General features: G+C 39.1%; 5 protein-coding genes across 11 annotated transcripts; 4 read left to right on the forward strand and 1 right to left on the reverse strand.

Annotated features, from left to right (window-relative positions):
• Positions 1 to 4020: 4020 nt before the first annotated feature.
• Positions 4021 to 12669, forward strand: LOC112290625 (autophagy-related protein 2). Its single transcript, XM_024537103.3, has 13 exons — positions 4021 to 4488; positions 4733 to 5128; positions 5327 to 5955; positions 6202 to 6254; positions 6460 to 6620; positions 6946 to 8250; positions 8460 to 9161; positions 9472 to 10311; positions 10522 to 10634; positions 10942 to 11155; positions 11383 to 11496; positions 11596 to 12049; positions 12246 to 12669. The coding sequence occupies exons 1-12, from the start codon at positions 4321 to 4323 to the stop codon at positions 11893 to 11895; spliced, it is 4995 nt and encodes a 1664-aa protein (XP_024392871.1). The 5' UTR covers positions 4021 to 4320; the 3' UTR covers positions 11896 to 12049; positions 12246 to 12669.
• Positions 12670 to 13825: 1156 nt separating this feature from the next.
• On the forward strand, positions 13826 to 15559 carry LOC112290626 (eukaryotic translation initiation factor 5A-2). The gene is made up of 4 exons (XM_024537104.3): positions 13826 to 14106; positions 14601 to 14723; positions 14840 to 14896; positions 15010 to 15559. The coding sequence occupies exons 1-4, from the start codon at positions 13984 to 13986 to the stop codon at positions 15190 to 15192; spliced, it is 486 nt and encodes a 161-aa protein (XP_024392872.1). The 5' UTR covers positions 13826 to 13983; the 3' UTR covers positions 15193 to 15559.
• A 4249-nt stretch (positions 15560 to 19808) lies between these two features.
• LOC112290537 (uncharacterized) lies at positions 19809 to 23835 on the forward strand. 4 transcript variants are annotated; one of them, XM_073538239.2, is made up of 5 exons: positions 19809 to 20020; positions 20155 to 20421; positions 21106 to 21195; positions 21505 to 21710; positions 21855 to 23835. In XM_073538239.2, the coding sequence occupies exons 2-5, from the start codon at positions 20359 to 20361 to the stop codon at positions 22210 to 22212; spliced, it is 717 nt and encodes a 238-aa protein (XP_073394340.1). In that variant the 5' UTR covers positions 19809 to 20020; positions 20155 to 20358; the 3' UTR covers positions 22213 to 23835. The 4 variants fall into 4 exon arrangements, with proteins under 4 accessions (XP_073394340.1, XP_024392659.1, XP_024392660.1 ...); XM_024536891.3 differs by having other exon boundaries at positions 19812 to 20421; positions 21172 to 21195; XM_024536892.3 differs by having other exon boundaries at positions 19813 to 20691; positions 21097 to 21195.
• LOC141046107 (uncharacterized) lies at positions 22758 to 24144 on the forward strand. Of its 2 annotated transcripts, none has more exons than XM_073538240.2 (2): positions 22758 to 23785; positions 23954 to 24144. In XM_073538240.2, exon 1 carries the CDS (start codon positions 23111 to 23113, stop codon positions 23750 to 23752), a length of 642 nt encoding a protein of 213 aa, XP_073394341.1. In that variant the 5' UTR covers positions 22758 to 23110; the 3' UTR covers positions 23753 to 23785; positions 23954 to 24144. The 2 variants fall into 2 exon arrangements, with proteins under 2 accessions (XP_073394341.1, XP_073394342.1); XM_073538241.2 differs by having other exon boundaries at positions 23111 to 23785; positions 24046 to 24144.
• On the reverse strand, positions 23773 to 25825 carry LOC141044333 (uncharacterized). Of its 3 annotated transcripts, none has more exons than XR_016506104.1 (4): positions 25387 to 25825; positions 24957 to 25070; positions 24430 to 24771; positions 23773 to 24338 (listed from the first exon to the last, which is right to left on the reverse strand). XR_016506104.1 is itself a non-coding variant. In XM_090255369.1 (3 exons), exons 1-3 carry the CDS (start codon positions 25823 to 25825, stop codon positions 24692 to 24694), a joined length of 633 nt encoding a protein of 210 aa, XP_090111495.1. In that variant the 3' UTR covers positions 23773 to 24691. The 3 variants fall into 3 exon arrangements, 1 of the variants encoding a protein (XP_090111495.1); XR_016506105.1 differs by having other exon boundaries at positions 23773 to 23974; positions 24193 to 24771; XM_090255369.1 differs by having other exon boundaries at positions 23773 to 24771.
• Positions 25826 to 25863: the final 38 nt, after the last annotated feature.

Below are 25863 nucleotides of genomic sequence, written 5' to 3' on the forward strand. Positions count from 1 at the left end.
TTAATAATTAAATTATAGTAATATACTTCTAATGATTACAGGTAGAATTCAAACAAAGATGGTTGTTTAAAAAAATGTTTGAGATATTATTATATTCAAGACAAGAAAAAATAAAATTTTATAAACCATAATTATATTATTCAAATTTGAAAGATAATTAAAATTTTATTAATTCTAAGAAGGTAAATATTTTATTTTATTTTCAATATAACTTACTTGAATAGTATAATTTATTCAAAAAATAAATTAGTAATTTAAAGTATTATAAAACCATTAGATAGCATATTTAAATACAAAATATTAATTTCTTAATTTTTTCTAAATATAACTAATTATCATCAAGTTTTTTTTATTAAACTAAAAATTATTCTTAAATACTCACAAAAAATTAAAATAAGTAATTAAATAATAGTATTAATAAATTGATCAAAAGTACCATATATATAATTTCACATTACATGAGTATTTATTTTATTTTATTTTAAATTAAAAATATTTTTAAAACTTTAATGTTAGTTTTACATATATTAGTTTTTAGAAGGTAAATATACAATTATTAATCAAAAAATGATAGAATTATAGCAGTATAGAAAATTCAGAAAAATATAGTAAATATTTAATAAAATATATATTAAAATTTCATAAAATATTTTAAATTTTTATTTATTTATTTTTTAATTTTAGATATAAAAAATATATTTTTATTAATAAATTATTATTATTAGTATAAAAAAATATGTCATACAAAATTTTATGTTCTTAAAATAATTAAATTTGAATAAACTAATATGAATGTTGATAATTTGTATATAATATGTATCTAAGTTAAAAAGACCTTGTATGTATAAAGAAAGACATTAATTGCAAATTCGAATAAATATCTACACATAATATATTGTTTTGCTTTGATCATGGTGACAACTATGTAAACAACCAAGTATTCTAAAATTTCGATGCATGTCCAAGCATGCTAATAGTCACCGATCATGATTATTACAAAACAAGGGAATTTGTTTTTAGACATAGTGTACCAACTTGATACACTAGAAGTGTGATATTCCACTAACACAACATATATATATATATATATATATAGTTATATACATATACATAAGTCAAATTTGTCAAAATATTTGAATAAGAAGAATCTTAGATATTTAAAATCTAACTAAATAAAAGTTAGTAAATAGAACTATAACTATGGAATTACAAGATTTATTTATATATTTATGTTTGCAATCAAATTAGAATTTTTTTTTTTTTTTAAAAAAAAAAATCTTTTGTAGAAATAATATTTTCAGATCCAAATATAATAAAAATAAAACATAATGTATTACAATCCTAAATACATAGTAAGACAAGTTTATTATTTAAAACAAAATACCTATTTTTTAAAATCACTATCAATTTTAAATCTCAAATGCTAATAAAGTATGAATTTGTTCTATTATATATTATAATATTTATTACAAGATAACTTGGGTATAACACAAACAAACAAAGAAGCCTTTTGATTGACCTTGAAGAAGAAAATGTAGAGAACACAAGGAACTAGGAGATATGGAAATTAGAAAATATAAGAACCAAAGAATATAGAAACAAGAAAGCATGGATGAACAAGAGAATAGATAGATGTGCCAAGAATTGCAATTCCCAACAACTAGGATTTTTTCTAGTATATATATCTATATATACATAAAATATTGATGATATTAGTAAAAATGTTTAATCAATAAAAAAATATTCTAAATAAAAATTTAAGAGAGTTAAAGATAATGAAAATTTTAATTTTATAAAATTTAAGATTATTTTAGAATATATAATTATATTTAAAAATATTATAACTTATGTCTTATATCTATTTAAATGTAATTTTTTCTTTAAAAAATGACTTAAATTAATAAAATGATCTCAATCATCATAGAAGGTAGTACAATAATTATGGAAGTTATTGAAATAATTACATATAACATTTGTCACTTTTGTCGTTATTTAACATTGTGATAGTATATAATGTGCCATAATCCAAAAGAAATATTAATAATCATAAGTTTCTAAATTTTAGAAGACATATTTGTATATTTTTACCAAACTATTCCAATCACATGTGATTGAATGAAAAAAAAAAAAAAAAAAAAAAAATGAACTAATAAGATTATTTTAATTAATCTATTTAAGCCAAAAGACAATTATAGATTCATTTAAAAAAAAATCATGATACTATGTTATGTGATGACTATTAAAATTTAATAGAAAATTAATTTTAAATTTAGTCATACATTTATTGGTATTAAATATAAGATTATATGATCAAATTTAAAGTGTTTCCAAAATAAAATTTTATCATAATTCTTCAATAGGTTGACACATTCAACTTTTATTGAACTTACAAATCATATTTTATTTTTTTAAGAATTGGATTTAATAATCACACAAGATAGTATTTAAAGAATGCTAAAATATTTATTAAAAAATCATATATTTTGTAATCAAGTTTCACTATAAAATCATAACATTCTAAAATGCATAATAACAACAATAATAACAAGGCTCATAGGCCTTTACCTTGTTAGTTATTTATATGTTATTATTATTATATATATATAGATATACTCCTATTTTTATTATTTTTTGATATATATATATATATATATATATATATATGATTTGGTCCATATAAAATGATATATATATATATATATATATATATATATATCAATATAAATCAATCCAATCACATATAATATTTGTATAATGTACAAATTTTAATTGCATGACCAACAAGATATTTGCACATGGTTGGTTAACATAACCATAAATACATTGGATATGGATAATCTATGTACGTTTTCAAACAAATAAACTATTGTATTAAGAGAGTACTTTATTACCATTTTGTAACATCTTTAAAATCTCTTTGTCAACTTTAGACTACACATTGCAGTATATAATTAAATTCAATGTATAATACAAGTTATAAATGTACTTTAAAATATTTATTATAAAATAAATTAGATTTCTTTCCAATAATTTGATAAGAATCCCATCTTTATAATTTGGTTTATAATTTACAAATGAATTCTTAAGGAATGGATAGATTTATTAATCATAGTTTTTTAAGATTTAGTGTAGATTAGAAGTATATTGATGCAAATATAGATATTAAGTCAATTTGAATTAGACATATCCATACTGAAACAAAATTCAAATAGGCTTATTTAGAGTTGTATTAAGCAGTATTCTAAAATATTATCATAATTTGTAACTAGAGCTACAAATTATGTAAATTTTTTTTATTCTATAATAAGTTTAAGATATTCAAATTGAGAAGAATCAACACATGACTTTCTTAGTTTGCAAACAATTAATGTTCAGTTTATATAAATAATAAACATAGATATATATTTTTATTCACAATTCAACATCATTTTTTTATTTTATTTTTTTTTTTTTTCCACAATGGTTAGAATGGTGGGTCGATTTAACATTATTCTAGAAATAAAATAAATTATAAAATAGAATAAAATAAAAGAAAAGAAAAAAAATAAACATTACACAACAAATCACAAAAAAAAAACATTTCCATTCTTTTTCAAGGAAAAACAAACCAATCAAACCCAAAATAAATAAATAAATAAATAAATAAATAATAGAATGAAAAATAAAATCTTACAACGTCACCCACAAGAACTCCAAACCAAAAAACCAAGCAAACACAATACCACACCACCGCATCTCAAGACGAACAACGAAGCGCGCACAAGAAGGAGAATATTTCAGAATGGGAGAAAAGCATTAAAAGATTCCCGAGGGCGACCGCACGCGACGAATGAAGAAGGCTAGCAGAAGTCGCAATTTTGGTGGGGCTATGGCGGAAGAAGAATTGCGACCGAGAGAAAGCGAGCGAGAGCGACAGAGCGGGGTCCACAGTCACGAAAAGAAAAAGGGAAGAAGAAAAAGAAAAAGGGAAGTAGGAGGAAGGAGAAGGAACGGGGAGGGGAGAGAATGGAATTAGGTGTTGCCGTGCCATGCCATGCCATGCAGGAGGAGAGGAGACGAGAGGATTTGAGGATTTAGAGGATTTGTTGTTGAAGAAGAAGAGCGGGCCCTGCGTGGATCCTCCTCCTCTTTTGCGCGCTTGTTGCGTTCTCGCTCGTGAGCGCACCTCCTTTGGTTTGGTTTATTAGATGAGTGTTGGGAGGTGTAGGGTTAGTGTTTACGACTCTTTTCCCCTTACTTTGTTTGTATGTGAGCGGTACCTTGTATATGGTTTACCTTGTGTAGCATTAGCGGTTGAGGTGCGACGCGTGATGCGTCACCATGATTTCGCAATGGGCAACGAAGCGGCTGTGCAAATTCGCCATGAAGCACTTGCTGGGCCGCATCCTGCTCGATGAACTGGACCTGGAGCAACTTGACGTGCAGATTGGGTCTGGGGTTATCCACTTGAAGGATCTCAAGCTTAACACCAGCTACTTCAATGACCAGGTGCAATTCGGTGAATTCTCATGAGTTTTTATTTGTTTTTGTTTTTTCCTTGTCTGAGAGAGGGTGAGAGAATCGGAGAGAGCCGTAAGCGGCGGGCGGGCGGCGGGGTGTGTAGAGATTTTAGTTTTTGAGAATTTTTGGTGATTAGTCGTTGTTATTGGAATTGTACTTGTTGGTATAATTTGGGCCGGGAAGTGATGCCGCTTTTTTCTGTTGTGGTTTTTTTGGCTTGTTTTGAGAACAGTTAGGGGATGTCTTGCCGGTGGTGTTGAAGGAGGGCTTGATAAGCATTGTAACCGCCAAGAATCTTTGGAGTATTTTTAGTAGGGATCAGCCGTGTGAGGTTCAAATTCATGGGCTGGAGCTTGTGCTTGGCCCGCGCCTGCGTTCTGGAAAAGCGAATGTAGAAAAGGAAGGCAAGGTTTCGGTAGCTGCTTCTGAAGGGGATGATGGAGATGGCCTTGAAGGAAGTGGAGAGGGTGAAACCACTTACATGGATATCGAAGTCGGGGTTCGTGCAATTGCCCAAATTGTTGAGAAAGTGCTTTTAGGGTTGTGTGTGAAAGTTACGAATCTGACCATAAAGTACGAACATCAACAACAAGACGATGGTGCGCAAGAACCTCATAATCCAGTGCTGGTAAGTTTCACACATAAACCCTAAATTAATATGTCGCAATTGTGTGATGTCGTTTCCGACCTACCAGGAATTGGACTTCAGTTTTTTCGTGAGGACATTTTTACCTGGCGTAGGTGTGCAGCCTAGCGTAGAGCAGGGTGTTTAAACAGGTCTTTATGTGACTCTCGATGCTTGACTCGCTCGAATTATATTCTACAGGATACGAAGTCGTTGTCGTCGTCCACGCTTGTGATTCGAGCTGGATATGTGGAATATGGTAACGAGAACACTCAATCTCAAGGCAGGACCACTGACCCACACATGGTAGTAAAACATATCACATTTAGAGAGTTCACAGTGGGATTGCTTCCACCTTGTAAATTTGCTGAATCGAAAGAGAAAATTACAACCAGGGACATGTCAGAGCATATGGTGCCACTACTAGCAGGAACAGATGGTGGTGGGGTTTGGGGCTCTACTCTGTTGCGGATACCCTTACGAGAAGGGTCCATGGATATTCCGAAAATCAACACGGAGTTTTTGGTTCAACCTTTCACGATCCACGCATCTATCTGGAAGATGCAACAAGTATTATCCTTGGTTCATTCTTTCAGTAATAGTAAGCGTGCTATGGTCGAGACTGGCATGGTCTCCGAAAAGAGAGGAGAACGTCTTGAAAGGCTGGTGGATATGTTAGCTACGAGATCAGCGGGTGGAGTTGAGGGTAGTGTTGCTGGTAGCTCGGTGTTTTTGCCAGCTACGACCTTCATATCAGACTGGATGCGATGGGGAGAAACAGATAGTCCAAAAACTTCAGGAGAAATGGCCGAGGCAGATTTGGCGGCCAGGTGAGACGTCAATTGCTGTTTGGAGTCTTCGAGTTGTAAGTTTCACTATTCAACAGAGAATGTGTAGCCGAATTTCGCTGGTATAGCTGTATGAGGCTATGCAGCGTAGTCTTAATTCCTCGTGAGATGATCCATACAGGTACCACTGGTGGAGCTAATTTAGGAGATTTATGTCGTGGGTTTGAGCCAGCTTTAGCTTCGTGAAGTTCATCGTTTTTCATTGTTTTTTTTGGACATGTGTTGCAGTGTGGATGAATTTTTTGAGTGCTTGGATACGGGCTCTATGCTTCTTGCCACAGGTACATTTTTCAGTGACTATACTATGGCTTTGTCAAGTATGCTGCGTTGTATTAGAGCTCTTGCTGTCAATAACCGACCTGAGGTGTTTGTGGTGACAAGACAGAATGCATGCTGCTTTTAGGCAGCACGCGTGAAAATTTTCTTTTACTCATGATGCCTCAATTCTTTGTTCCATCTAGCTCAGCATTGGGTTTGGATTTGCAGATGCCTGGAAACAGGTGGAATATGGTGTCAAAGCGAGATTCGTCAGTATATCGGTGGAGTTTGCCTACACGGATTCTATGAAGAGTTTTGACATTGCAGTTAAAGATACAGATGTTGAACAATTGCATCTAAATTTAGCTGGAGCCACTCTCTCTTTCGCTGTGAGTTCGCTGCCTTGACTCTGGCTTTCAGGATGATCTTAGTTTCTTATCTAAAGAGAGAGTATTATTCCTGCAATAGCTTTCGACTTTGCTTGGCGGATAGTGGAATTTGTGTGTTAAAACCCAGCTAATCGTTACTTATTTACATTGTAAGGTCCGTTTCTCCGTACTTTTTACACGGTAATAGTGTGATGCCAAGGCAATTGAGGTTACGTGATATGTTATTCCAAGAGCGTTTGGGGGAGATGTCAGTTTTTATTCATCCATTTGTTACATTTTATTTCGAATACGCCAGCCTTATTATATCTCCTTGTTACTCTTCCAGATGTCCGAAAAGAAGACTGATCTTAGTCTTTCTTTGGAAAGTGTTGAGCTTTGGGAAGTTATTTTGGAAGATTCAAATGATAGAAGCGCTGATTCTCCTCTTCCGAATGAGAAAGAGAACAGTCGCAGGATAGTTTCCAATCTTATTGAAGAAACGTTACCCCGTTATGATGTCAATCTGTACCCTGCTACGATGACGACTAACACGCTTAAAGGAAGACACGGTGAGATCAAGGAAAGAAATCAACTGCTTAGGATTATATCATCGACGACAAAAAAGGCTGTGCATGTTGGCCTGAAACTTTCCCGTCAAGGGATGAACAAAATTACTGCGGGGGAGGCGTCTTGTAGCCTGGATATCAACTCGATTTTTGAGCCAGTAGTGATGTGGGTGGATTTTCAGAGTATGCAAAGAATTACTCAACTACTGGGAGAGTTAAATACTCCTGAGAGCGGGCAGGAAGTTTCCAGCAGTCAAAGTGCGGTGTCTAGTTCAACTTCTGTACACTTCACGTCGTCCTTTTCATCTGTTCGTATTATTGCTGGTATTCCATTACCTCAGACAGCATGCGGTGGTAAATCCTCTGAAGCCTATTGTGTATTGGACTTGACTTCGCCATCTATGGACTTGCAATTCATGGGCAGGGTAACTGCCGATGGGGATTCTCTAGTCTCCGGGTTTGAAGATGCTACTGTATTTCTTGTCTCGAAGGTAGTGAACCCTCAACACGAGAAATTTCAATCAAGTGGAATATTAAGAATTAATCATCAGGGTGAAGTGGATGCATCAATTGAGGTTGCCTGGAAGAGGGCAGTTGAGACAGGTCCTTGGGTAGCCAAAGAAGCATGGGACGTGCCATTGGCACAGAAGAGAAGGGGTGATGGAGGAGGAGGTACAGGTAGTGGTAATTTTGAGTTTGTGGCTGCTGTTTCCGCTCAGGCTGAAGAAGTAGCAGACTCGCGTCTAAAACATAAGCTTATTAAGTCATCCTCCATCGTTGTCCAAGTCAGGTTGCCCTTCGTTGGGCTTCGCATGTCAAGATCTCAGTACTTGTTATTTGTTGAACTTTGTTCTACTTTTCAAAGCAACAAGTCTAATACTCGTGAGAAGAGTTTGGACGGTAGTGGCATATTTCCAACACCTTCAAGTACACTAGCTGCAGAGGGACTTCAAGTTCCACAAATAGCAGTGCTTGTGCGATGTGATCGGCTGGACTCGGCATTGGTCTTTAGTCCTCCAGTAAAAGAGGGGGTCGACGGCGGGAAACACTGGGAGGTCTTGCATTTTGATATTCATAAACTTCAGGTTTGAATGCCTCTGTTCCACCTAATGCTTATCTGATGTCTTTCATATCTTGACAGAAAACTTTGACAATGTCATTATTTCATTTCTCAGATGCATTGAAGGCAATACATCCTCCCGATCCGTTCTTGAAGTGCTGGATCGTGACTAGACCCGACTGTACATCATAGCCACTATAGTTTTGTACTAAATCTGCATTTGTTCTGTGGTAGGTTCTGTCTGTTTTACGAACGGGTGGGAGCCTTGATGCGTCCTACTTACGAGTTCGCCATGAAGAATGCCAAGTTTCAGGATCTCCGCCTGATAGATGGTTGTTACCCTTGCAAGGAGACACCGAGGAGATTCTCCTTTTCGCCTGTAGGAATAGTGCTTTGCAACGTGGAAATGGAGGGGGCGGTAATGTTCTTGCAGTTGGCACCGCTGGTATCTCTGTAACTTATGTGTCTTGGCCTGGCAGAGAAAAGCTTGCGGACAACTTCATCATTTCTAATGTCAAGGGGTGCACTACAGTTGCTTATGGTGGCCGTCTTGACTGGGTCAATGCAGTTGCTTCATTTTTCGATGTATCTGAAGCACTGACTGATGTTACTAGGAATAATGATACCGAACAACCACAATCTACTCCTAGTTCCAAGAATGAACTACGAAAATACTTTCTACTGGATTTGCATGACGCTGCTTTGGGTTATGAACCTGGGTTGGAGGCTCTTTCGGCTCCCGAGTCTTCAGCAGTTGCTTGTGTCCTGGCTGCTGCAGCAGTGCGAATTTCAAGTGGTGCAGGTCTTCACGTGAACCAGGAGCAGTATGATGTTAAGCTTCGTGATATTGCGCTACATGTGTTGGACTTGGAATTCAAAAAGCAGGCTCAGTTCACATACTCTACGGACTCCATGCAACAGACAGGCTTTGTTCAGGTACGTTCGACAGCTCAAATGGCTTCCTTTCTCTAATTGCATCTGTCTCAATTTTGTTCCACCTACTGATGTCTTTGGCTGTTAGTTCGCATGATATTGGTGTGAGAAACGTCAAGTTATTTTACCTTGGTAATTTTCATCCACCTCGTCGCTATCCTCTGAGTTGGTCGACATTATTCGCCATAAATATGGTGCATGAAGTGCTCATTGTGTGCATAATTTTGTGAGGCCTGGAGTCTTATGTTGTTTGGGCTGTTGTATGTTTGTACTTGAACCTTAACTTTGCTGTTAAAATCTGAAATTCATACAGGTTGCTAAGGAGACTTCTATGGGCGTCACTGTCAGGATTGGTGGTGAGGACAGCCAAAAGTGGGAAGTGGAATGCGGGAATAATGAAATATGCTTTGACACTTGCCACGACACTACTGCAGCATGTGAACGTCTTGTTGCCCAGTTACAACAGCTCTTTGCTCCTCCCTTGCAGCAGCAAAGTGTTCAAATCAAAATGCATAAAATGGAAGTGAAAGCAGCTGATGCCACTGAACCCCCCGACTTATTGAGCGGTGTTCTTGAGAATGCATTTATCAGTTTGCGGGAATTACAGACAGAAGCTCTAAATCTTGAATGCTCTGAATTGAGCAGCAAGGACGGTCAAGAACTTATCGAAGACTATGTCTCTGATCACACTTCTGGTGGTCTTTCTGAGTACTCGGATGACTCTTCATCAACTATAAATGGGTCTGTCAGAAATTTCTCTCGTGAGGGTCCCTCTGGGGGTGGTTGGTACGAAGGTAATGGACCTAACATCATGGAGAATCATGTTCCTGCAGAGAAGCCAGTGGTCAATCTAAGCCTTCCAAAGCGGTACCCCAAGCCAGTTGGCCGCGTAGTTTTGCAAAACATGAGTGTAAAATGGCGCCTTCACGAGGGTTCAGATTGGCCATTTGGTGATGAGGATCCTGATTGGAATATGCAGACACCTGTTGGTGATAGTACTCGCAAGCAAAGTGTTTGCCTTGAGGTGTTTCTTAACGGGGTGAACTTGCAGTACAATTTATTCCCTACAAGCGGACTGTATGCCTCAAAGTTGATTGTAACCGTTTTCAATTTTGGAGTCCTTGATTGCAGCCCCAAGGCTCCGTGGAAAACTGTAAGAATTCAGATCTTCCTTTTTTGTTTTCATGTTTTTATGCTATGATGAATTTTGCTACAGAATCTCTATGTAAAGGATGCTCAAACTAGGCCACTTCGATATTGCTTGTCGAGGCATACTTCTGATACGTTCAGAAAGTAATCTCATTTGGTCCTCTTATTGTGAGAAGCTTTTCACTCTACTTGTTGCCTCCCTCTATAATTGTAGGTTGTAGGCTATCACCATGTTGCATCCCGCCCACGAGAAACCTCATCGCAAGCTATCAAGATAGATATGGATGCTGTCCGACCAGATCCCACGGATGTATTAGAAGAATACAGGTTCATTATTTATTTGAAGTCCATCCTTTTGCTCGAACTGAATGTCTATCTAATTCAACCATGTTGTCTTATCTAGGTTGACACTGTTCTTATGGATTGTTTGTAGATGCCATAGGATGGTTTTGTTGGCCATGAGCTGGTGCACCCAGAATTTCAACGTGATAGTTTTCTTTCATCTATTAATATGTTTTTCCAATAAGTCTTTTCTTTTCCCTTCTTTTTTCAATTCTGAAGCTACTTGTTTCTTGATGCCTGCGTTGAAAGAAATATTTCAAGAATTAAAAGATGTAGTATTGCATGGAGACAGGGTATCCTTCGCACTTCTACCTATTCGACTTCATCTGGATCAACATCACCTGGATTTCTGCATGAAGTTTTTTTCTTCGCAGTTTAGTGCAAACCAGGGTACATTATTTGAGGAGAACTCAAATTTGTACAGAGGATCTTCATACGATTCCTCTCCTTCTATGGACTCCAATCTTACCGATTCTCCGACAGAACCATTATTACCATTTTTTCAGGTATTTCGATGCGTTATGTCCTGTCGTGTGTAAAGACATCTTGTTTGATCAGTTGTTAAATTCGCTTTTAATCCGTATGAAATACCTCCGAGCAGTAATTGTACCAGGTTCAATCGCCTGCGTGAGTTCTCTTTTGAATAATTTGTATGAAGGTCTTGTTTTTCACATTGAAGTCTATTCATACCGTGCATATTTCTAACCCGCTTATTGTGCCTTGATGATAATAGATGTTTGAAGTGCTTCCGTTCAACATTCGAATCGACTATAGTCCTCGGAGAATGGACCTGGCAGCCTTGAGAGCTGGAAATTTTGCTGAACTTGTGAACATGATTCAGTGGAAGGTACGCTTGTATTGTTTCCATTTTCCAAAGACTCCACTTACGATGCTCTGAACGCAATATCTCAACTAAACAGAGACTAAATGTTCTGTTATTGTGCAGGGGATCGAGCTCGACCTAAAACACGTGAAGGCTGCTGGTGTGCATGGAGTAGGCAGCTTTTCAAAGATTTTTCTCAACGAATGGTTACAAGATATCTTGCAAAACCAGATTTTCAAGTTTGTGCAAGGAGCTGGGCCCATTCGACCACTCTATGCTGTGGGTTCTGGCGCTGCCAAGCTCGTAGTTTCACCAGCGCAGCATTATTGGAAACAACAACATTTGCTTCATGACATTCGCAAGAGTTTCAAACGAGTGTCTTCCATGTGCAAGAGGGAGAAACGAGACTCCAAACCTACATGATATAGGACCTATCGCCTGATTATATGTAAAATTGTGTATTCTTATTGAAGTATATGGGCGGGATGTAGTGCCTGGCTTCTCTGTCCCAGGGCACATCCGGCCGAGTTCTGCTGTTCGCCGAGGCCGTCTGTGTACAAGGTTTGAGTTGCGCATGGTAAGCATTTGCACTAAAGCTTGATAACCTTGGACGTTTTCATTTTCTTGAGATTCAACTGTCTGAGGTGTATGATAACGATATTCTAGGAAGGCTGGCCCTTATGAATCCTTGGTGAGAACTCGTTGAAAAATGCTTTCTTGTTCTGAAAGGATTGATTGTACTGAAGTTTCGGTGCTTGTTTTTTTTAATGCAGGCTTGGCTGTTATACGTGACGGAGTTGGAAACATGGCCATGTTGAGCTGCTGGCGGGCTTGGCAGTTGTATAGGAATAGGCGATTTGAAGGTTGTAACATAGAATAGGTGTATAGATTAACTGCATCTTACAGGTCACTATCAATTTTTATCGAATTGTGAATATTGGATACTGGTGATAGATATGTTGTTGGGTTGTTACAAGCTTTACCTGATTTTCTGTAGGCGTTTCCTAGTTATAGTAGCTGTTGTTCCTCATTACCAACAACGTCGCGATTCCGTCCCAATCAATCATGTCAGATGTGGATGTCATGTCGCTGTTGGACCCTCGGATCTGTATGCCAATGCTTATTGCACTCTAGGGTCCTAAAGTTGTTGGACTCCATCTGTGTATTGATTATTGAAAGTACGAACTTACATCTTTTTACCTCTGTACACGTGGGATGGAAGCATGGAAGCCAGACGAGAGAGTGCTACAGACTCTGTTTCTATTGAATCTTCTTTGTAAGTTCTATCGAGTGATGGGGAACCAACCTATCTCTGTTTCTTTCAAAGCAGACTGACAAATTCAACACTTCATTCTATGCTACTGTCGCTTCGTACGTGTAGTTTCAGCGAGCAGTTCTCCTCTTAGTTTTCGTGCAACTGTTTCATACTTCCGGCCGTGTGTTGTTCTTACGTTGCAACTAAATGACAGCAATGGGTAAAATCTCTATCATCCTTTGGCTTGGAAGTTGATACAAATCGAGAGCTGACAGTATGAAGGAGAATTTTTGGAGAAAGCCCTGAATCTCCAAGTGTACAAAGATCCCTGTAGGAATCTGACGGCTTGGCAGTACCCAGGACCACCAACTTCAGAAACATCATTTGCACATCAACTGAAAATCCAATGGCCAAACAAACCTTCTTAATTTGAGACGAACCTCTTAAGTTCTTATCCAATATCTCGTATATCACGTCCATCAACTTTTTCATTAAAAGTACAGCTCCTTTCATACAATAACTCTCCCAATGATTAAACCTTCAATTTCTAAAAACCCACCCACGCTCAGTCTCACCTTTAATCAAACACATCATCGTGAAAAAAAAACAACCAATCCCCCCCCCCCCCAAACACACACCCAGAAATAACCCACTTTTTATGTAAAAAATGGAAAAGGGGGGGTGGGGGGTGTGTGTGAAGCAAGGAATAGCGAGCTTCACGAAAACATGACCCATCCAGGAAACCCTAAAACAAGACCTTGGAATGGTAAATTCAAAGAGAGTCCCCCCCCCCCCGCCCCCCAGTTCTCTGAAACCCCACTCGGCGAACGCGCTTTCCCAATCGATCGGGACCGTCGAAACCGAGGTGGTGAATCGACGGCCACTGCGTCCCCAACCGCAGCAAGTGGAGGAGCCTCAGCATCCAGGCCAGGCTTCTAGATCCGGTGCCCTAAAACAAGCCCCATCGGGACCGTCGAGGAAAGAATCGGACGACGGAGGGCGGGCCGCGGGCGAAGGGGGGGAAGCTAGAACAGTGGCTCTATGCCGCCAGCGAAGTATCTTGAGGAGAGGACCGCTGCAACCTCTATTCCCCTCCCTCGCTACTTCTCTTCCTCCCTCTCTGTCTCGCCTCTGCTGCTGTGTTCAGGCGTAGGGAAGGAAAGGAGAGAGAGACCCACTCTCTTTCGGTTCGGTTTGGGCCTGTGGTTGCTGCTCATTGCCTGGTCGTCTTTGCTAGCCACACGCCCTTTTCAATCATGTCTGACGACGAGCACCAATTCGAGTCCAAGGCCGACGCCGGAGCGTCCAAGACTTACCCCCAGCAGGCCGGAACCATACGCAAGGGCGCGCACCTTGTCATCAAGCAGAGGCCCTGCAAGGTATGCATATACCCTAGCGACCGTGGTCCTTTGTTTCGAAATTTTGGCTCTGGAGGATTAGTTGTGGTCCCCCCCTCTAGAGCGTGTTTTTGTTATTTTCGAGATGTGGGGTTTGATGTAGCTCAAATCTGGCGAGAGTCGTTTTAGTTAGTTTTTCCTCTTCTCGTTGATTTTTCTCCACGGAATGTATGGGTTCTCGTTATTCTCCTTATTTTTCTCCTGTGTGGTAGGCATAGTCTTGGTATGATGCGACGATGTGCGTATTTTTACGATGTGTCTTAGGGTTACATGGGTAATTAGGAGGTTTTTTTGTATGGTCTAGGTCATGTCGTGGAGCTGCTCTCTGCTAATGGAATGACATGGGTAGGTCTTAGTCCTTCACAGTAGTGTCTCTCTCACGCCCTAGCCGCTACGATGCGTTTCTTGGATTTCTCAAGACGACCCAGCTGCGCCTGCTGGGATATTTTCTGACACTTACTCCTGATACATTACAGGTTGTCGAAGTGTCTACTTCGAAGACTGGGAAGCACGGTCACGCCAAGTGCCACTTCGTCGCAATCGATATCTTCACTGGGAAGAAGCTCGAGGATATTGTTCCGTCTTCTCACAATTGTGATGTAAGATACCTTCACTAGCCGTCCATCATGTGTGTCATCGATTTGAATTTCATGTATCGAAACTCCCCCTGTTCTCATTCTGGACTTTGTTAACTTGCGTAAAATATGGTGTGCAGGTTCCTCATGTATCTCGTTCTGATTACCAGCTCATTGACATCTCTGAGGATGGATTCGTAAGTAACCTATTCTAATCACACATTTATTCGCCGTGGCGTTCAATCGGATAGTGCTCAAAGGATTGTAGTTGTGAACACTGTAGTCTGAGATATGCCAATGTTTTGTCCAGGTGAGTCTTCTCACTGAAAATGGTGTCACCAAAGACGATCTGCGCCTGCCCACCGACGAGGGCCTCCTGACGCAGATAAGGGATGGATTTGCCGAAGGCAAGGATCTTGTAGTGACTGTTATGTCTGCTATGGGAGAGGAGCAGATTGCGGCTCTGAAGGATATCGGCGGCAGGAACAACTAAACTCTATTATCACAAATCCAGCGTAGAGAGGGAAAATGTCACAGTTTAATGATGTTTTCATATTTGGCACTGTGGCCCACGATGTGTTATGTCATAGCTGATAATATTAGCGGGGAGCTTTGTGGACAATGCTTCAGTGTGCGACTCTAAATGTTCATTTTCTGCCTCGATGGGAAGGGAATGGAAGGGCTTATAGAGTGTACAAGCAGTTCTCGTGAGAGGTGACAAGACTCGTGGTGTCGACAATAACCTGAATGGAATTGCTGGGTAAAAAATAGAGCCCTATATGACGCGTTTACTGTTGGTTTTTTGGAACTATGGATTTATAAAGTATGCGGAATGTCCCAGTGGATTTTGTTTATCTGAACCATCAATCCTACATCTTCCATTACGATTAATTAACATTACCATCTTCGATTCCCCTACTGTTCGCCTATACTCCCACATACTTTTCCTAAGATGTCAAATTACACATTTTGGAACAATTTAGCGACCCTACTATTAACTCAACAATTTTACGTTAAACATTTTTAAAGTGTTAAACTGAGTAATTTCTCTACACACTCCATGCTTACTGCGCACCTCCATATGTCAATTACGACAAGATCTATTTACTGTTCCCTATCCAACTCATCACCTTGTTCCCCACCACCACCTTAACTATAGTTGGCACGAAATACTGATCAACAAAAACAGTAGATGAAATACTAATCCCATTCAACGTGAAATCCGAGCACGAACAAATTCCACATTCTACAGAAACGCATACCTGCCTTCGCAGACATCCTGTCCGCACTTTACCAGCCTGAAGAACACTCTTGCGGGAACCAATCTCGATAAATGACTGCCACGCATGGGAACCGAAGCACGAATCGTCACGGCTCCTTGGGAACCTCATGTGGTGAGCGTTCAGTGAGTGTAGTTTGCATCTGCATCGGCAAAGTCAAGGGAATCCATATGACGTAGTCAATGTGGACAAAGGTACCCAGCTCGGAGGAAGCACACAGCCGCTCAAAACAAAGGGAAAAACAAGCATCTTGGAGGGAGCGAAAGCGGATGCTGACCCAGTGACCAACAAAACCAGCTTGTGTGGGAAACTCATCGCCGCATGACGTCAGAGGCCCCATTAATGCTTGCGTCCTTTCCTAAACCCTAAAGCACCAATCCACTCCTTCCGCTTTCTTCCTTTCTGGGTTATCCACAGATTGCAACATTTTTGTTCACAGAAGCATATTCCTTTTGTTTTCTTGTTGTTTTGGAGTCTTTCTTGTTTTATTTTTATTTTTATTATTTGTGGGTTGTGTTCATAGAAAAATTGGGTGAATATCTTCATCAGTCCCCCATTCATGTCTGTATCAGAATATAAAATTACAACCTTTGAGTGACTCATGTAGATTAGATTGATAATCTTCTTAAAATTGTGTGTCATGTGTCAACTTATAATTTATCATGATTTACACTCTTATATATTTAAAAAAAACCTTAATAGGACTTGAATATTTGCAGTGTGCATGCAGTTCAATAAGGTACATTATTTAAAGGTTAAGAATTTAGTGCACATATGAGGTAGATGACCCATTTCCAATAACCTAAGCATTTCAGCATATTTACAATAAGTGAATAAATAAAATAAAAATGTCTCCATGTATGGAAATAGAAATGAGAAGGATTCTAAATGTTTTTGCACTATTTGGTCCAAAAATGGAATAGTATAAATGTTTTAGTTGAAGATTCTTTTCAACTCATTTTCAATATATAGACCAACCTAATTCAGATCATTGGTGGGTTACAAAACTAAGAATCCAACTTTTACAATAGCGAGAAGTGTGGCACCTAATTATACTATTATCCCATCCCAACCAATCAACAACTACCATCTATTGATAATTGATGCATATCCATTCCAAGTACAATGAAATTTATTTAATGCTCACAATTTAACATCATTTTAACCAACCCTCAACCCATTTCTAATCAATGTGGATGTTAGACCTAGTTGCTTGAGTAACAGAATTTGACAGGCCTACATGTTGGAAATTGGGGAGGGAAAGGGTTGACAATGGATTGGCTACCTTATATATAGGCAATACAAGATTATTTTTGAAGAATTGTGAATATGTATATATCTTTCAAATGATACAGGGTCAGCTGAGTATGCACTGAGGTATTTCTCATAACATGTAGCTCAAATTATAACACTGTCTATTTAAGCATATTCAAAAGCAAGAAAAGGGTTTGCAAATGTACAAATATCATGTAGTATTATTATATTAATACCAGAATCTACGAAATTCTATACACTTCACAAAAAAAATATTCTATCTATCAACTAAAATTTAATTTATACTTTGCCAACTTAGACTATACTCTCATACAAAACAAAACAAAACAAATAATTATAGTTCATCCGGTCCATGTTTCCCCATGATGATAATTTCAACCTTCAGAAGTACGCTAGATGCTAGATTAATAAAAAAAATTGGTGTGTTTGCAAAATAATTAATTCCAAATTGAATGCCTTCGTCAGGCCACTCTTCACTTCGTTCCAAATGCGTTGCAATTACCAAGCAGAGCAGTCCAACTCAGCATCTCCACGTCGTCAGCATGCGCCGTTTGTAGCCTGATATCACGCACGGTTCCTAAAACGCGACCCCCCCCCTTATCTCTGATACTCCCACACTATGGAATATTTCCATCCTGACCCCTTCAAGACGCTGCGTGTACCGTGCCTTGACCCGTTCCCACCACCACCACCCCCAAAACCTTTATTCTAATTGGCGGGGCGGCCTTTAAAAAAGGACTTGGTTTGAATGGGTCCATCCATCCACGTAGGCACCTCGCGCCGACGTGGATGGCCATTCCCCCGTCACGTGGCACCCACCAATGGTCATTCTCCACGTCGGATTAAATGATATCGTTCAAAGTGGATGAGTTGTGTTCATTTTCGGACGATTTTTCATCCTGATACCTGCCCCTCGACTCTTGAATGTCACGAATATTAGCTATGTGATACTGCGACACGTGTCATTTTTTAGGGTGGTGCGAAGAAAAGTGGTTAATTGTATGAATTGAATAGTAAGTTATTAAGTTATTGAAGAGTTTATCAACTTATCAAATTATAATCATATTAGATAGAATTAAAGTAGGTAATAGAATCAACTAAATCTTAATTGCTAAAGATTTCTTTAAGTCTAATTATAAGACCTTTATGTTGATCTAAAAATATAAATATATAAAAAATGGAAAAGGTATTTTTGATATTTTTTTAATGATTTTAAATAAGAATTAAATTTTAAAATAAAATTTTCGAAGTATTTATAAGACTTAGATGTTTTTAAACATATTGAGATAACTTAAATATAAGAAAAATTCACAAAATTCACCAATTAAAGTTTTTACTTTTTTTTAAAATAATAATATTTTAAATCTTACAGTATAGATATTTCTTGATTATAATAATATTTTTAACATTTTTATATTTTTATATTAAAAACTATTATAAAGCAAAGAATGATTTAGAATGATAATAAGTGGATTATTAAAATTTAAGAGGTCCAATATGCTTGTATTCTTTGAATAATACTTTTAGACCTTAATACTTACAAGGTTGTGAATTAAAAGCCTTTTGTGTTATATTTTATGAGAGACATATTTGTGTTTCTTATTTTTAAATAATTTAAAACTTATAGTTAAAGATTTGTGCTTAAAAGGGTGTTCAAGGTAGGCCATATAAAATGTTTGCTAAATAACAATAATAATTCTTTTGCTACAAACAACCTATTACTTTTGTGACAATAATAAAAATTGTATGAGAACTTAAATACCTTTTTAATACATTAGTGCAATTTATATTCATATATATATATATATATATATGTTTCTTCCTTATATTAAAGAAGTACAAACAAGTGAAAATCAAGACAACCATAATAAGAGTGAAAGTATTACATGTATAGGTCATTAGTAGTAGTTTTAGAATATTGTAGTATTAATAGAGTTGAATATGAAATTAATATGAATATACTTGAACTTTTAATTTTTTAAATTCAATTCTCTATTAGAATTTTTATAATATCCAATCCCAAATTTATCTAATAATATTTCAACAATTCTATTTTCTTCATTAAAATTCCATATTTGGTATTGATTCCAAATTAGAACTTCAAATACTAACACTTCATTGATTCTTATTTTTTTCACCTAATAAATTTTTAAAATCGTCTTATGAAAGATTCCAATCAATATAGTAGTTTAAAACGAATTCTATAACTTTACTTAATTTTACATTGAATTAGCTATTAAGATTAGATTTGATTTCCTAATTAACTTTTTTGATTCTTAGAGTGACTAAACCAACTTCCTCAAATCTCATCAAATCTTTACAATTTATCCCTTGGATTGTTAAGCTTGCATATTAAAAATGTAACAAAATTTTGACAAAAATCCAGTAGTTCTTTTTGCTCTTGCATAGGCAACAAAATATTTTAAAAACTAGGTTTCCGATTTCCTGGGGTTTTTGGGTTGATGGCACAAAAAATGAAGTGACAGATTGAAGGGCTACGGAGACGGTACCTCTTCGTCTTAGATCTACGATGGGGAGTGGTAGATGAAGTGGTCGTGTTCGGTCACAACTGATTGCATTGGTTGTTGGGTTGATGCCGGATCACAATGGCGGACCTGGAGCTCACTCTGCTCTGCAGCTTGTGGCTTTTTGTGGGTTTCTGAAAATATGAAAGCATGCACCAATTTTGATAGTATTCCTTGATGTCAGGAGACCGTTGACGACGTGCTCAATCTACCAAGTGATCACCCGATCAGAGATTCAGAAGTGCGCCAGACAGACGTCGGAGACGCCGTCAACCTTTTCTTCTTGTTTATTTTTGTGTTTTCTTTTTCTTTTATTGTCGTAACAAATGGAGCTGGTGCATTGCTTAATCCGTTTCCAACTTTTTGGAATCTTAGATGCATGTAATGCAGCCACGAACAGCTTCCGGGTTATATACGATGCACGGAGCGGGAAGGTTTGTGAAGAGAGGCAACAGACAACGCTTGAGGCACGATGGAAGTTGTTTTTTGTGCTGGACACACACTCTGAACCTGGAAATTATTCGTTTAAATTGGTTATGACGAAGCCCCGAACTGCGGCTTCCAGGGACCTGTTCATCAATGGCATTCAGTGTAGGCGTTGCTTCCACAACTGGCCGCCATTCAGTCCAGCCACCATGCAGGGCAAGTCCTTGTTCCCTCTGTTTCGGTCACGGTTTAGTGCTTTTCAAAATTGTGCCACAATTGTTCTAGATCGGCCGCTTCTGACTGGATCATTGTCTGTGTCCGATTGGCACTTGCCGCTGTAGTTTTTTTCGCCTTCTGAAGCACTGCTTTCAAGTTGTTTTCTTTTCGGTAGTTTTGCATTGTCACTACCATCTTTTCCTCGGTTATGTGACGTTAGTGGAGCTGAGGTAGAGGCTGGGATCGTCCAGGGAGTTTGGTTTCAGTTTGGTATGTACAGTTCGCTACACATCAATTGAATCAGTTTTGTTGTCTGTTTGATGGGCTGCACGTTTCAGAGAATGGATATGGTTTTGTTGCTTCTCAACTGCAGTGCTGTGGGCATTAGAGTTGTTTGTTGGGTTGCTCACATGCGTTTAGATACTTAACTCGATAGTTTCGTTATGCGATATCCCAGTCAAGCTTCCTGCTCAAAGTAGGACTCTCTTTCTTGCTGATATAATAGAGTCCGAACCTGGTTCAGTTGGAGCATACAGTAAATGTCTACTGTGTGCACATTTATTCCTTGACCTTGATTCTCTGCAATTGGAAGTGAAATACGTCCTAGAAAAGACCTAGAAAAGGCATGCTTGAATACCGTGTAGTTTGTTCTTTAGCTTATTTGATCCATTACAGTCCTTGCAGAGTACATTTCGCTCATATAATAAAGCTAACGACGAGGAAAACTTCAACTGGTGTCTGGTTATGCAGGGGTTTGGTTTTCTTCAAAATGGCGTAAGCACTGACCCTTGGAGTCACCCTCCTTTTTTACATTGTCGCATTTGGCCTTGCTCTTGCAGCCATTGCGCACCGGAGCAAGGTTCACTCATCGTCCTGTATTTGTGTAGTATGCATTCTGCTGTAGTCATTGCTTGATAGTGAATTTTCTCCTCTTTCCTCGCCGTGATTCATGAATGAGGAAAGAATGTAGACTTGAGGAGCATGTAGTGTACTAGAAGATGCACCCATGAAAGGAAGTTGAACTTATTGACATTCTGGACATCAGTTCGTCACTTGATTGAATGTTTCCTGTACTGCTTGCAGGCAACCCCAGCAATTGATCCTAAAACTCGGTTTCTGAAATGTCAATACTCCTCCGACGTAGCAACCGGTTATGCTGTCGGGTCTTTCATGTTCCTGCGCTTTTCGCAAGTTTTCATCATGTTAGCCTCACGCTGCCTTTGCTGTGGGAGTGGTGTCAAACCTGGAGGTGCCAAGACATTCGGTGTGCTGATGTTTCTTTTGTCATGGTAGATACAATCTGACTCCTGTTGCCGAAATACTACGGATTTTTCTGTTGATTTTATTAACTGTTTCAATGACTAGAATTGGTATTGGATTTTTGGAAAACTTCTTAGTTGAAAATTGAGCTTTTAGACATGCAATTTTCGCAGGATGTGCTTCGTTGTTGCCACGTCTGCTCTGATCGCTGGTGCAGCTCAAAATAAAATCCAAACAGAAAAGTATTACAATTATTTTGGAGACAGAGTCACATGCCGAGAAGTGCGAAAGAGTTTATTCGAGGCTGCAGCAGCTTTTACCTTCCTCACTATGATATTCAGTGAGCTGTATTTCTTACTGCTTTCGAAAGCTCGGGAGCCTGAGCCATGGATGTCGAATGGCCCCTCAGTGGGCATGTCTCGTTACCCTTCAGTTTCGTTCGCTTGTCTAGACTTTTCTAGTTCGGATCATGCTCAGCTCGTTTTTTTAAGAGCCACATTCATCCTTTTAGATGTACATGGTGAATCATAAAACCTTTCAGAATCGAAATTTAGTCAGCCTTAATGTTGTAATTTTTCACGCTCCGTTCTCCAGAGCGTCCACATTCTCATGAGACAGCTTCATGCACAATTCGGCCTTTACGTCCATTATTCTGGACTCTGAGCTCCCTGTTGTGTCTGTGTTTTTTCATCTCGTTTTAATTCTAATGCATTCTGATTTGTCCGATAGTAACATTGGTTCCTTCCCATCAATCTCCGAAGTCTTGTATGATTATTACATATCAATTACAATCTGAAGTTTATGCTTCGTCCAAGTTGAGACTCAGCTCAGAGTTTGTTTGCCTTTCTGTGAATGAGTAATGTAAAGAAATTTCAACTTTTTTGTGCCTTAGTAGTGTTCCTATTGCGAGTGACCTTCAACAAGCTTGTTGATTTCCTTCCGCTGGAATAGCAGTTTCATTTTGTTTCTATCCAATCAAAAAGTTTCAGTACTTATGTAATTCAATAGGAGGAGTTGACAAGAATGGTCGCGACGCTTGCCTGCCAAGTGCCTCTCTTAAGAAGGTACCAAAAGGCAATTTGGAAATTATTCTGCTCTTGTCACGTCCGACATTGGAGACACGCAGCTCTGTTTGCAGATCGCTTGCAGTTCGGATTCTAACGCGATTCTGGTCTCTGATTTTATCTCCTCTTGCGTGTGCAGGTTGCAACCCGAGATCGAGAGCTCGAGAGGATTTTGCCATCTGCGGGGCATCTCAAGTTTTTTATTGTATACTCTGCCTATGTTTAGGCATCTCTCTGGTATTTCATTTTGACTGTTTCGTGCTTCTTCTAACGTCTTGGTGAACAGGTGAGCGTATTCCTTCCATCTTCAGCTTATTCAGGTAAATTGTAAATCCCAGTAGCTCGGTGATACAGCCTCGTTAATCATGTCGTATGGGTCGCACTTGAATCGTAAGGACAAGTTCAATCCGGTAACGGAGTCGATGTACCGTCAGAAGCCCGCGGGGCTTGTTGTCAGAAGCATGGAGAGGACGAAGGAGTACGACCCAGAAGAACCAGACGGCCCAGCGACGCATGTCGAAAACGCACCACGGGTAGAACGTGGAGGCTCTGACTCGAACTGGATAATGAGCAAAGAACGCATGGAATACCGTCACAGCAAAATTATTGAAATTCTTGACGGAATGGTTCACAGACTGCCTAAGGAGAATTTTGATGTATATCTTGAGCGATGCTATTCTACTGCTAACTTGGCCCTGAACAAAGCTAACAAAGCCATCACTGGCGACGAATGCGAAGACGTCGGGGATAGGTGGGTGACCCGTTTTGTCATAGGTTTCAGGTTACTGTCTAGATTAACTGGCGTGGGATGGAAGTCAGAGGAAGAGGCGTTGCTCTTCAAACTAGTGCGAGAGGAATGCGACATGCTCACCAAGCAAGATGTCCAATTCATAGAATCAAGATCGAGTGTTAGGACGGAAAAAAGGCCGTGGGAGAGAGTATTTGACGACAGTCACCCTACAGATTACAGAGAAGGTGTCGGCGACCCTTCAAAGTTCCACCATTGAAGCAGCCACTCCTAGGAGTCTACTCAAAACCTTGTACGTAGACAAAGTCTATTTATAAAATAAATTTAACACCTATTTTTACAGGATAGTCCACCGGTATGTCAACCATAAGTTGTCCAAGTATTCTATGACATATATTCATTTGACTAAAGATCATTGTTTTGAGATTGCGAAGAGTATTGCTAACCACGTGAGGTCCAGAACCAACACTCCCAGGCTTAACTGCACAGAAGCCAAGCATTAGAAACCTTGAAGAGTTGATACATTAGCCTTCTCCGTGATGATTGTTGCAGAGCTACTAAAGGTCTATGCAAGACAATGTGGGGTTGTACAGGAATTGTTATAAATCACCTCAATTGGCAACATGTTATGAATTTCACGTAATATTCACACATCTCTGAACTGGTCCGAGATTTCACACATGCAGTTAAAACAAGTACCTCGAAATTTTATGCATTGCCACAAGCTAAACTTTGAGCTATGATTTATCAGAGCCTTGATTATTTGTGTCATGTAATCACATCAACCGATGCGAAGTACGGTAGCACTTTGTTTTGCAACCCGAGATTCATGCGGTAGTTTTTGCCTGCGAAAACGAAACTAAAGTCATTTGATTAATGCAAAACATCATAGTGTCGGTCTGCGTTGAGCCTCGAAGCTTGTGGTTGCTAAATTACCGCGATGCTTAAATTGGTTTTGAGACCAATGGTAGGTTCGACAAGGTAGCCGTGCCTGCTGCTCCGACGCCTCCAGAGCTTTCTCTTCCTCGAGAACCTTGCCAATGCTGATGACCCCATGAAACAGCGAAACGATACGGATTTTGTTTTTCCAAAGCAGCACCTTGTGTTTCTCCTCTGTACACAGCCACACACACAAGCACTTCCCCAGAACCCTTAACTTCAGCCTGCAATACCTCTGACATGGTTGCCAGACGGTTAATTAATGCAGCTGTTGTGCTTCCGAGGTCGAAACGAAGGTCATTTGTTGAGGTACAAGAAAATCGCCAAAGCATGGCATGCCTGCATGAGTGTGGATTGGGTTCATGTCAATACATCGCTGACTAGATATCTAAGCACTGTCATGGAGGAAGAATCCGTGCTCAGAAGAAGGCCAAGCTGATCAGGCCGGAGGATTCCACGCTAGTTTCGAAGGGTATGAAGGGTGTGTGTGTGTGCGCGCGTAACACAAGGAACGGATAACTTGCCACATTCAGCCGCGTGAATCAGCTCGAAAGTTTCTTTGACCACATTGTCCATAGGCTCTTCATGCTGGCTCACGTATTCTTCTTGGTGCAGATCTCCCGAGAAATTGCACCTGGCTGCCACCGTATCAAACCCAGTGAGACCAGACAAATTTGCACCAACAATTATTTCTCCATCGCGATCCGAGAGGCCCTCCATGCAGGAATAGGCGCTGCTTATATGTGTCAAAACAAAAAGTTAGGCGAAGACATCATGAGGTCACACCCCAGGAAGAATATAAGCATTGGTGGATCCAGCAGTTGCTACACAAAATAAATCGTAATTGCTTCTCTTCTATGCAGAAAAGCTTTGGATTAATACTATGATACTGTGGAGGTGATTCTGTAGGCAGCCCAAGTCGCTTTCCCCCAAGATTCTGAAACGAGTTAGTACCGTGTGCATCCTTCGCATGTGCATTCTGCTTTTCTCCTTCGACTTCAACCTTGGCCATGATGCGATCCGAATCGTTACTAGGCTCAGGATGATCATATTGCAAGTCCTTCAAACCCACGGCCATGTCATCTCCAAGGTCTTCTTCCAGGGGTTCATTCGAAGTGCAGTTTTGGTCAACGATGATCGACGAGTTCACACTCGGAACGATCACAGGCTCCGCCGGCGATGGACAGTTTGTGAGCTCGACCTGGAAGCTAAGTTCGTCTTGTTGGTCGACACAGTCCAGGCACGCTTCCAGGGGCGAACCGAAAGTGTTTTCCGGAGAACACAGATCCTGGTGTGGATCATGTAGCGAAGCGAGTGCACCAAGCCCACTCCCGGATCTTGCCAGCCCCTTCGGCAAGACCTTCCCCTTCTTTGTCTCAGCTGTTCGCAACATTCACCGTCGACTTCTGAATTGTGATATTTTTAAAGAAA

Source organism: Physcomitrium patens, chromosome 13 (genome assembly GCF_059467195.1).
Source record: "Physcomitrium patens ecotype Gransden chromosome 13, ASM5946719v1, whole genome shotgun sequence".
NCBI lineage: Eukaryota > Viridiplantae > Streptophyta > Bryopsida > Funariales > Funariaceae > Physcomitrium > Physcomitrium patens.